The 13,812-nt window shown below is 32.3% G+C and overlaps 1 protein-coding gene across 2 annotated transcripts in view; it reads left to right on the plus strand.

Moving 5' to 3' along the window:
• Positions 1-639: 639 nt before the first annotated feature.
• LOC149903384 (uncharacterized) overlaps positions 640-13,812 on the plus strand; it is a 132,887-nt gene continuing 119,714 nt past the window's right edge. The window contains exon 1 of one of the 2 annotated variants that reach the window (XM_090108663.1): positions 640-960. In XM_090108663.1, coding sequence (XP_089964789.1) covers positions 694-960 — 267 coding nt within the window. In that variant the 5' untranslated portion in view covers positions 640-693. Of the gene's footprint in view, positions 961-9,145; positions 9,386-13,812 lie in introns of those variants that run through there. The other variant, XM_090108664.1, reaches the window with a different exon arrangement.

Raw genomic sequence — 13,812 nt, forward strand, 5'->3', positions numbered from 1 at the left:
GTAAAACATTGAGTGTATATTTGTGTGATTTAAAATACTGATACTATTAACTGTTTATTTTAAATGTTTGTGGTGGCTTAATTGAACGTGTATCTTAATGCTAAAATCAGTGAGAAAAAGCTCGGTGAATTAATACTACAATACAGTTCAATTTATTTAGAATTGAGTAACGTCTTAGTCACGAAGCAATTATATTTTAATGATAAAAAATACTGGATGTTAACAGCTGTGTTATTCTAAATCCATAATATTTTTTGTGTAGTAATTATTGATCCATTATAGAAGTTCTTTGCTAACACGAGATGTACCAACTCAATACGCTTTTTTTGTAATCAATACTTTGTCAATAGACCATAAAAAATGACAATCAAATAGAAGACCGACCTTGCCTTAGTGGGTTTACTACCGATTAGTTAATTATTATTTTTATTTGGTCATAGTCGTAGGAACCCATTACACGTGACGTGCTTTATAAGTGTAAATAATAAACGTTAATTAAAATAAATAAAATTGATACATAATGTTGTCATAATGATGTGCTTCACTTCAGACAATTAATTGTTAAGTGTTATGGACATAAAGTGCGGTTTTATCTACCATTTGGACCACTTGGACTCATAGCGTTATGTAAAAAAGCTGAACAAATCTCCATAGTTTATGCACAATTTAAATGTGATTCGATAATGTTTCACAATGAAGCAATGGCAGTCCACATTCTGTTGTGTTGTGATTCTCATATGGCCGGGGAAAGACGCTAAACCTGACACAGTAACCGAAATAAATACAAGGTTACAAGGGCAACATGGACTAGAAATTGATTCAGTAACTATGTCCAGTAGTGCTGTAAGTGTAAACACAGTGAGAGAGATTTACAACGGTGGTACTTCAACGTCAGTGACCGAGACTTTTAAAGAAATGCATTCCACGCTAATTCCAGAGACTAGACCGCAGGGATCGAATGTAAGTATGACATATATATTGTGATAGTAGGTACGCCTAAGAATACTAATAAAATAATTGAACTATTCTATACTGGCCTTCCGCATTGTCTAAATCTTAACATATTAGGTACATATTGAAACCTTTATTTTGAATCACTCTGTTAGATGTAGAGCTAACAGCTCAAGCAAATTTGTTATCAATAGTGTCATAAATCTATATAAGAATGAATCGCCAAATCTGTTGCTAAGCGTAAAACTCGAGAACAGCTCGACCAATTCGGTAAATTGTTTTAACGTTTTTAAGGCACGAGGAAGGTTGTTAAGAAAGAAAACGTAAACATGTGCCACAGCCCACAGGCGACGCGACGCCGGGGGTGGTAGAGCGCTAGTAATTTATAATAAAACAAATGACCTACCTACATAGTTTTTTTTTTAAATTAAACTGCATCAGAATATACCTACCTATTGGCGCGCTATTAACATTATGTTCTTTATAATTATCGCAAAAACACTTCATTTTCAGATTGGAGATGGTAATGGAATAGAATATTATTCGGAATACACATCCGGATTTTAAAGACACATGCTAAAATCTACAATACTCATGATGTCTGTTTCCGTAGGTTTGCCAATTATAATTCATATCCTGTTTCATAATTTTGAAGAGTAAAAGAAATATTTTAACAAAGCTTCCGTTAATCTTATGCTTGTCTTTCGAAGTAATCTTAGACTAAAAGGTTTTCAAAGTTGAAAAGTTATAATAGCCTGTGGGCCGTGGAAAAGGTATATTTTTATTGAATAATGAAATAGTCAAGTTTTACATTATTTTGTAGGTACCTACTATTTATGTTCTTGTGTGTGGGATTTCGATATTCAATCGTTATCAATCATTTTTATACATATATCCTACACTGTTCAAAATCTCGATCACCTACGTGTGTACAGAAAATATAATTTCAACTGAATATAATACAATCTATTTCCTTTCATCATTCACGACCATAATGTATTTTATTTATTTCTCCTCTAACTAAAATTGTGTAGGTGGAAGTAGCGACTTCATTGAAAAAATCATAATATGTTGAGGCCTTCCTTGATCCTAAGGCGATCCTCACACTGCCCCGCATCATGCTGCATGTTGCGTGACTGCGTGTTTAACGTTACTTGTAAGTATCTCCGTTTGTATAGAAAACACGCACAGTCCAACACACTGAAAATGTAACCACGCGCGTTCATGCGGATCACGCGCATACACGCGGAGAAACATGCATCCCCGCGCGTAGATGCGGGGCGAGACGCAAGGTATGGCACACCGAATCCCGCAGTGCCGCGCGTGATTTTGAATGGGATTTTGAATTATCGATCGATTTATTAACAAATGACCCATTTAAAGATCTTGTTTGTAAATAAGGATGTACCCATGTATCTTCTATATGCACGATTTCTTTTAATTTGACCGTACAAAAACCAAACAGTTAGGTAGTATAATGGCAGCGTCCTGAATGAGTTCCACACTATTAACAATTTTTATCAAAACTATCGTGATGCTCACACCACAGAGATGAGAGAACGGCGAATAAATGATTAATGAGAGCCGCCGCGCCGTGCGTGAATCTACAAATGCACCTACGCGCGTGAGTGCGCAAAAAACCCGCACGATGATGCAGATCTGCACTCCCGCAGGAACGCGCGTAGGTGCTTCGACATGCAACATGCAGCGTGATGCGGGGCAGTGTGAGGATCGCCTAACATCTATCTTTACGCCTTCCGCACCGATTTATAGCAGATTTTCTGAGAACTCACTGTTCTTTACAATTATCACGTAACAAATTTCGCTAACTGTCGAAGACTCTTTAAAACGGGTGATTCTGACAGTCACTACTGCGATATTTGTTTACATAAGGCTAATTTTGTTTCCACGATGTTACGGACACGTGTAAGTATTAATCGATAAATAATATGAGATAATATTACCTTCTGAAATGTTTTTGGACGATATTAACTCATAAGAACGCTCATGTATGAATATTTTAAAGGAAAATCGATGTTTTATTTCGGTGATGAATGATTTGGCATTCTGCGGGCGTATGTACTTGACGTCGAGATAATATTTTACTTATTTTTCACAGGGATAAAACTAATTTGCGTACGTTTTACTTTTTCATAAGAGGACTATAGACAGAATCGACTTATAACCAGTATGTTAGAATCAGCCTTTTACATATTATTTTTGGAATGGAGGGACTTGTAGTTAATCATTTTTATATTTTATTCATGTTACCCCTATTTTGAATCTATCACTATCTATTCACTTATTCTCTATTACAAACTCTAGATAGGTATAAACTTATTTTTTTGCACATAAATTATTTTATGTTTATTCTAAAAACTGTTAAGTTTATTAACATGATCCATTACCACAAAATCATAAATTTAAATTTTCTTTCTTGTAAAAACAGTTTTCAGGATTCCAAGGATTTTGCTAAGCATACCTAAGTACCAATAAGTACAAAGGATAATGTTCTCAATACCTATACCAATAATCAATATATAGAGTACCTACTTATTACATAAATTAATAAAATATCCGAATATACTTATTCGTTAAACACACACAATAGTAATAAACAGCTAATCACATAACTGAAGAATGTATAAAGAATTTGCGAGTGGTTTATGAGGACGCTTGTGACATAATTGATATCGACTTACGCCCCATTACGCCTTAAATATTTAGAGGGTGGGGCAGTAATACGGGTATATAAGTATACACATACTCGTGTAGCCTTTAATTACTTTCTTTATCCGAACTTTTATTATTTTTGATGTTGCTGTCACACAGTTTTTCGAATTTTGTGTAGTCTTGTAGTATTTAACCGATATAGACGATAGTTAGATAAATTATATTGACACATAATGACTTGAAAGACCTAGACTTCAAGTTCTCCAACATACCTACAGATTTTGAAGCAGACTACTCTTCTTATCAAAAAATTCACTAAGTATTTTCTGTAAATTATTTGCAAGTTACCTAAAAATAAATTTGTTGTCTCCTCTGCAATTAAAATATGTATTATAGAATTTTCCTAACTAATCATATTATCTAGGTGCTAAGAGTGGGGTGACATAATATGTTTCTACTGTAGACGATATGGAATTCTCAACGACCGTTTTATTACGGATTTTCCACTTCAAATTCTCTGGATTAGATACAAGATCCCGCCCCTTTGGAGATAAAAAATCGAGTGTGAATACTAAATTTATACGGTTATCTAATCTACATATATGCATACGTCAGAAACTTGAGTGCCGATCTAAATATATTGAAAATCGAAACATAATGGTTGCGAAATAAATTAATTTATGAGGGTTGTAACATGTTTTGTCATTGATTATTTCGTTTAAATCAGGCATTTTAAACAAAGGCATTTTTACTAATGAGTGCAGAGTTCTTTTAAAATAGATCGACGGGAGACAGCGAATGTGGAGACGCAAAGGAGAACTCCACATACAGTCTAAATTTGAACACACAGTGGCTTATGGTGGCGGCTCGATTATGGTTTGGGGAGGGATATGTTTGGGAGCTCGCATGGAGTTAGTGATTGTCACAGGAGGGACCATGACAACCCTCTTTCTAACCTTTCTTAAATCTTAAGCGTAAATCTTAACTCTAAGATGTATTATGATTTTTGTGAATATATTATTGGTGTGTGAAAATTCAACTATTTTCTAAATCCCTTTGTGATATTGCAAACGTAGTATATCGTATTAGTTGTAAGTAGAAGTCTGAGCTCCTGAAAATCAATATGGCTGATCAGCTGATGGCACATAAAATTTGTTTAACAGTAGTATTAACTCTCATAGGAACAAATAAACAATGTTACGATCTCTACCGTCGGGTTGACTCTATATAATTAAAACGGCACCATTAGTTTAACTATGGTATTAAACAAACAATAAACTGCTTTTCTAGTACACGTATTCGAAACTATACTATATAGTAATAGCATTAACTGTTCCATAAATGGAATGAATCGTAAACTATAAGTATCCTTTCAGACCTCAATCGATTAAATGGCAATTACCAATCCATGTTTTTCATTATCCGTGTTTTATTTAACATATACAAACATATTTTTCAATCGAACCATATGGTTACAAGTCATAATACGATCTACATCGAGTTTATAACCTTCTATTAAAAACAGAACGAATAGTATTTACTAGTAACATGTTTTACGTCACGTTAATTTTAGATTCGTGTTGTTCTACGATACATTATCCCTGGAGCCCTCTACCTACAGAAATATCGCACTGTTGTTGGGCATGTTTCCATTCAAGTGAGATAATTGTTTGTTTTATTACTGTATTGTGTGAATATGAACACACGTCTGGATCATGTTCGTTTTTGGAAGCATATTTATGCGTAAAGACGGGCCTTTGTTGGGCTTCTATTTAATACAATATCTACATTATTGAAGAGCAAAGAAACAAAAACAAAAGAGAGTGTCTATTAAAAATAAATTAAAGTGAAAATTATGTAAGAACCTTTAAATTATACTTGTAATATGAAATATCAAAGGTTTAGACAAAGCCGGATGTAACAGGATGGCGGTTCTACAGGGGTCTTAGTACGTAATGACAAAAAGAAAAATGATGGTCAGAACGCTGATACCGGGTACCTTAAGATACTGCAATATTTTATATTAGAGAATATTAACATAAAATATTATAGGATCTTCACCGTGTGTGACGCGCTTTATTGTGGCATAAGAATTTTCTTATCGTTTTCCTATGCAAGTTGCAATGCAACAATACCCATTATTAGAAAATATTTAATTAGTTTTTTTATTTAGATTACGTTTTAATTCTAGAAGTTTACTAAATAATTAATCTAATACAATTCTAATTATTGGATTCTATAAAGATTTCAAAATTTGAAGATTATCCAAAATGGAGTAGTTAATCGTAAACGAGATCGCAAACAATATTTTAGCTCACATGAAAAAATGCGTAGCAAAAAATCTATTGGTAAACATTGAGTTACAATGTACATACTACGTTCTAGAGAGGACATTGCTACTACACTATTTGTAACACGACTTAGAGTCAATCAATTGGTTTTAAATTTTAATTTATAAGTAATAAGAGGCAGAATATCTACAAAGTGTATGACTCACTCCCCCCCCTCGCCGCCGCGCTTTTCGCACAGATTTTGTTCGTGGTGGCCTCTCTATAATAATAACTCAATGTTGGTAAACATTAAAAAATCTTATAGCTCTATCTAATGAAAATTTCTTCACTACCTTATAGTGACGATTTTCCAATTAAGGTATACACGAGTCTTAATAACAAAGTCCTAAAGGTTATTGGAAAATTATGTAACAACTTCCATAGCGAAATTAAGCAATAATTATCCTATATTTATCAATAATTGATATCTACATCACAGAGTATTTATTGAAGGAGACATAATTGGACGTAGGTACGTATATATCTGCCTAAAAGTATACATTACTGCTGACATTACATTATTCAGGAGGAAAATTTAATATGTGAGAAAATATTCTTAGGCACGTGTATACTGTACATGTGGGAGTGTGAACATGATTCAAATATAAAGATAAATGAATAAGGATAAGCAGTATACGTCAATGGTGTAAATCATCAAATATGACTGATCACTGATTTAGTAGAAAATTAATGTAACACACAAATAGTTGAAGTTTTTACGTAAATTTGGACATAAATAAACTCTAAGAAATACATATTCTACTTTAAATAGTATTACACTAATACATATATAGTAAATCTCTATGTATGGTTAACTCTTTAAAACTCCGCAACGGATTTTGATGCGGTTTTTTCAATAGATAGAGTGATTCTCGAGGAATGTTTTAGTATATAATTTATTAGGTTTTGGAGAAAGTGGGCGAAGCTGCGGACAGAAAGCCATTATATGCAATACATATATACCATTACCGCGAGACGAGCTTTTAGTAAAAAGCTAGAGTTTGAAATACAAATGAATAAATTTGGCTATATATATTTTATATTAATTTTTATTCTCGTTCACATAGATGAGGAGATTTAACTCGGGATCATAAACCCTTCTTTTAATGTACCAACTTGAATACAAAAATTTTTGGCGGTTTGTATGAATACCAATTAAGAAGATGGTTGTACCGCAACGTTAATATATGAAAATTTTTACATCACGACCTTAAAGTATTAATATAAAAGATACATACATAGAATAAAATTACTGCTAAAGTAACATTTGTATTTATAATAAACGTATAGGTATCTAATCATTACGTATCCACTATCCATCACTTGATTAAATATGTTTAATAACCGCAACTATTTATTGCATTATATTTGGCAATTGTTATTACATAATCATAAAAATAGTTAGGTATTAAAAATTATAATCACGTGTGTAACAGATCGTTTTTAATGGCTCATATTAGTTTTGTTTGATATCTATATCTATATAAAATATAAAACTCAAAGGTGACTGATATAGTGATCTATCAACGCACAGCCCAAACCACTGGACGTATCGGGCTGAAATTTGGCATGCAGGTAGATGTTAGGACGTAGGCATCCGCTAAGAAAGGATTTCCCGAAATTCTTGCGGGAACGGGGAAAAACGGGGATGCACGTACAAAGTTGTGGGTGGAAGCTAGTTTAGTTATAAACCTGATTGGATTTAAAAAGTAAATCAGGAGTAGAGCAACTTCGTCGTTTGAGGAACGGTCACTGCTTAACAAAAGCCTCCCTCATAGATTTTCCGAATAAACGATCACTGATGATGCAAACTGTGACTTTCTTCCAATCTAAAATCTGTCCAGCTTGTAAGCAATATATCTTAATATTTATAAATCTCGTGTCACTAACGTTTGTCCTCAATGGACTCCTAAACCACTTAACCGATTATAATAAAATTCGCACACCATGTGCAGTTCGATCCAACTTGAGAGATAGGATAGTTTAAACATGTAGGACCGCTAGTTATCCTAATATAGCAGTGATATTTGTTAAAAAAAACATTAATGTTTAATAAAAAATTATCACTAAATACTTATCTATTCATGAAAAATAATCAAGAATGCAATTTTAATGTAATTAAGAGATCACGCATCGATAAAATTCTTTTTATTGCAATATAAACACATTTTTATTAAAGGTATTTAATAATACAAGAGGAAAGTAGAAATTCAAGGGTATAATATTTTAAAGAAATTCTTAAGAAGACCTTTTTTCTGATCATTACATATTAAATTCTTATTGTGTACGGTCAACATATTAGAACCATTATTTGTTTTTAAGTAGGATCAAAATATAAGGACCTCATTGCTTTGGTATACGACCTCTCTAGTTAAGCACTTTGTTGACCTTTTGATCGTTCAATTTTAAATAATACCTAAATAGCATTTCTTAAAATGTAAGCTATATATTGGTTAATTATGTTTATTACGGTCATTTGAGAGGTAAGAAAAGTCAAGTGTTTTAAGGGTAATGTTCACATTATATACGTCTTATTTACTAACTTTTCACAATTTTTCTTATTGTGACATAATCGATAAAACTCGGTGCAAGAATTGCTTGCTCGATAAGAGACATTCTTTGGTGAAAATATCTATAAATTGAATACGAAGATATCATTTTACAATATGTAGAGTTAATGTTTTATTTTCATGCGATATTATGTAATTGTAGTTGTTTTGAGGAAATTCTGGGTCAAATAACAGGATAATAAATACCTGTATCTTATAATATGTATATGATTGAATTTTCAATTTTCATTTACATTTTCTTGCGAAGGTTAAGATGTCTCTAGTCATCTATAGAGATCCACAGTCTATTTGTACCTGACATGAATATAATCGAAAATTTTCTAAAATTATTCGAACACAATATAGTACGATTACGATACGGTATAAAAAATAGGTGATAGCAAAAAGAAAATAATATTATTTGATTATTTATGTGCAATGACATTCAATTCAATCATCGTTATCATAATAGTCTATTATCGAGTCGAATCAGTGTACAACTAAAATGAAATCTAATATAGAGATATCGCGACATCGATACAGTTGTTATCAAAACAAGTGTGGATTTGCTTTACTCGGCTCTCAAATCGCGAACCATAAGCAATTGTTTCTAATAAAATACGTATACAATTTATCGTAAAACTTTACAATTATCAAGCATTATCAGGCTGATTCGATTATAATTTCCAATTCAATTATGAATGTTAGTGTACAATGTATATTCACGGGCGTATTTTTTCAGCGCAGTGCAAGATCGCGGGTGTCAAGTGTAGTGTTTTTTGTTTGTTTTTCATGTGTTTGTTAGTGAGATGTGATCAATTGGAACATGAGTTAACGCACAGCATGCACAATGCTCGACATCATGATATGCCTATATTTCACGTGAGTTTTTCCTCTTTCCATGAAAAGAGCATTTCCTGGTAATGTAAACAAGCTTAAATTATGAATGTGAGGAGGAAAATGGTACTGAAATAAAACATAAACTGATGCTTTTATATTGACTAAAACCATGGTTCATGTGTCATGACAACAAAAGTAAATCTTATATTGTGATCTTAAACATATGTTTTTATTTATACACGCACTCGAATTGTTACATTCGTCTAGGAGCTATTATTGCCACAGATGTCTGATACAGATAAATCTTGCACACACTTCAAAATCTCTCAATAAATGATAACTTTAGTTCACTGTCTTACATGCATTGACTTTATACATGATTGCAGTAGAAATTTAACTAATTTTAACCTTTACATTACATAGTACTTAGACTAGTACAATAATTATGTTTGCTTATAATGTCACCGTGCAAACAAAACATGAATGTAATGAAACGTATTCCTTTATAACAAATAAATAGTTTAAAGGTACTTATGTCGTATTATCTTTTAATATCGGAATGATATCTAACGCGTACATTGTTTGCTGATTATGGCAGAACTACGATACGGATTATGAATGGACTTTATCAATGAATGTGCCAAATATTTTTAAAATTAAGTACATAATAATATTTCTGTATATTATGTTCTTTAAAATTATAATCATTGAGTTCAAATTATGGCTTCATTTAAGACTCGTTATGAAAAAAGAAAGTGAATCACATAATCAATATTATTATTATAGGTAGATAAAACAATATCTACCAAATTATTAAATTAACTCAGAAGTTGGGAATGTTCTATGAGTAAGAGCTTGGAACAAAAACAGACATGCCCCTGCGGACATATGGAAAATTTTGTTTTGTTGTTTTTGTAAATAGGCTTTGATTGGACAGTATGTAAGCGGTTGAAAGGCTTTTCTTTTCATACCTACGTATTATGTGTAAAGTATTTTTGATTTTGTTTCAACATAGGTACGTGTATATATTGCACTTTAATTGGAAATAACAAATTAATTTGTTTTGTAATAAGTATATATTCGTTGAAACTTTTTATCCATATTAAAATTCGCTCTACTATTGCTCTACCCAAAATTGAATTGACATTTTAATTGATGGTCTCCGCGTTTTTCTTACCTTAGAACTTTTTATGTGTTATGTACATTGGATAAAAATTAAAAAGGCTGTTATTCAGCTTTAATATAGGTAGGTATTTCAAATTTATAATTTTGAGACTAAAGTAGAGGGCGCCGAATATTTAAATCGAATCTCTTCAACTTTCTACAAACATACATATACATATTAAATTAATGACGACCAAATAATATCATGAACAAATGTTAAGATATGTGATAATATCTATCATCCCGCCCTAAACTTAGCTGTGTGTATAATAGTTTAAGTCCACATGATACCACATTCCTCATGAAGGGGCAACGAAATAGATGGATATTCATATTCACATTCCTTCAGTAAACATATATAAGAATACATTTATAAATAAATACATAGATAAATTATTAATCAGCAAGAAAAGTCCGAAATGTATATGTCGTGGCCATATCGTAGATTTGCTCATTTCATGATATGATCGATCATTTCACGAAATGTTCGCATTTCATGAAATGGCCAACATAGTTTGATCAGATCGTTAAATCGTCAACGTTTCACGATATGGCCATCCACATTTGGCCAGATCGTATAAAATTTAAAGAGTCCATAAAATATTAAAATTCAGAATATTCTAAAAACTTGTTTAATATGTCATTTAAGTTAGTGCCGCGGCAGCGGCCGGCGAATGCTAGAAGCGAATCGTTTTTGCAATAAAAAACAGTTAGGTTAGGATAGGTTAGACTTTGATAAACAACGCACGAGCCGAGCGAGCAAAGCGAGCGTGCCGCGGCAGAGGCCGGCGAGTGCCAGAAGCGGATCGCTTTTTAAAAAACAAACAATTATAATACTATAGTAGGATATATAAATATATATCCTAAAAGAAAAATTGCGTCTTAAATTATTTTATTTAAGACGCATTTTTTCTTCAATACATATACATATAAGATATCCACATTTTTAAATTCTTTGCTATGACTTTCTTCATATTGTTATTAAACGAATTATGAAGTTTTTAACTGCGAATAATTAAATTTTCGCAAGCGGCCGCCATCTTATCACATAAACACAGAGCTTGCAGCGCCTCTACCAATGATTAATATGTATAACTATTTTACGATATGATCAAATAATTTTGATCATTTCATGCAAAAACCGCGCGTTTAGTTGGCCATATCGTGAAACGATTTCTTATCATTGATATGCTCAAGCCACATCATGATGTGGCCAAACTAAATTGGCCATTTCACGAAATGCGACCATTTCGTGAAATGGCCAGTCATATCATGAAATGAGCAAATTTACGATATGGCCACGACATATATAATAACGAAAATATATAATTATCTAATCCCATTATTTATCAGTCGAGCTATCAGACGGAACTTATGCTGTAGTCATTGATTAAATATGTTATTAGTTATTACGTAGTATATTTATAACGATAGACAGATATTCATTCAATTATCTGAATCTATAAAACTTTATATTTTGTCCAAAACGACACTTGATTTTTTATTCTAGTTAATAGTACACGAATGACTCGTATAATATAATTTTATGATCGTAACAAACATAATACATACGTAATTTCGTACAAAATATGAATACACTGTAGTAGGTATAACCCAGAATTAATTGCCATTTCTTTCAGTAGGTATAAATACTGATAATAATAATAAAAAAAAAATATCTTCATAAAATGTAAAGCTCCTGTACTTTCGTATTTATAAAACGTAATTTAGCATTCTAATCAGGTTAATTGCCGTAATATTCTTTAGAAAACCGAATAAATCAAGAAATTTCACCTTTGTTAATCTTTTATCCAATATCCAAATGTATTTTTAATGTTTGCTATCGTGCGGGTTTTAGATATTCGCGATAACTGTAAACGGATTAGCTGTATCAGATCGTTATCAACAATTAATTAATAATTATAAATTACAGATAGCTCAAGTATCGTTTTATGTCGTACGTTGCTAAATTAACTATGACATTGTTTATTTTACTTGCGTCAGTACCTGGGAACATTTTAATTAATTTAAGTCCCTTTTACAAGTATATGTAATTAATATAAAATGGGATTGGGCATATTGAAGGAATCTTTATTGGAAGAACCGTAAAATGATTCTTTAGCTTCAACATACACATTTCAGGTTCGTTTCATCTTTGAGTCCATTCAATCTCGAAATTCAAACATTTTTTTATTCAATGCTGTTTTATTTTCGATGTTCTCCTTGTTATTTTTTCACATTATCATTGGTATTTTTTATAACTGACTAGTTTTAATAATAATCGTTTTATGAATTATTTGGTTTATCCAAAGTACATTTAAAATGTGTATTCAAACGTAATAATAATTCAAATCACGCCGCCATGAAGTTCCATAAATTATGAAAGCTTTTTGACATCAAACTTGATCATTTTCTGAATAAATTTGTATTATAATTTTGGGGATATTGTTATGCTTATCTGTGAGATTGTAATGCAGAGTCATGCTAAGTTTGTAAGAAATTTGATTACTCATTGTCCTCTATGAATTGGTTACCATTAAACATACTTAAAGGTAATATGTATGAAACATACACACACCGGCACAATTAGCGGAACAGAAACCGATGCACGAGAACATCGTCTGGGATTTGAACGAATGGCAGCAGGTTCTCTTTACTGATGAGTGCAGAGTTCTTTTAAAACAGATCGATGGGAGACAGCGAATATGGAGATGCAAAGGAGAACGCCACATACAGTCTAATTTGGAACACACAGTGGCTTATGGTGGTGGCTCGATTATGGTTTGGGGAGGGATATGTTTAGGAGCTCGCACGGAGTTAGTGATAGTCACAGGAGGGACCATGACAGCAGATCGATACATCAGAGACATTTTAGAAGAACATGTTGTACCATTTGTCCCATTTATTGGTGACGACTTTATTCTAAAGCAAGATAATGCTTGTACTCATAGTGCACAATCGGGACAGGCATATCTGAGCCACGTAGGTATACCGGTGATGCAGTGACCAGCAAATTCCCCCAATATCAATCCGATAGAGCATCTCTGGGACTTGCTAAAAAGAAGGGTTAAATCCAGACTGCCAGCCCCCAACAATCTGAATGAACTTGGAAACGCATTACTTGAGGAGCGGGAGCGGTTGCCTCAAGAAATCATCGATAACATAATCTGTAGCATGCCCAGACGAATGGAAACCGTAAACAGAGCAAGAGGGGGAAACACTCGTTATTTATTATTGCTTTAATTTTATTGTTAAATCATTTAATGCTGACTTTTTTTATTTTTTGTGATGGTTCATAATCATCT

The sequence above is a fragment of the Colias eurytheme genome, chromosome 13 (genome assembly GCF_061535395.1).
Source record: "Colias eurytheme isolate Ceu_HAF_F1 chromosome 13, ilColEury1 Martin Lab GWU primary, whole genome shotgun sequence".
In the NCBI taxonomy this organism is placed as follows: Eukaryota; Metazoa; Arthropoda; class Insecta; order Lepidoptera; family Pieridae; genus Colias; species Colias eurytheme.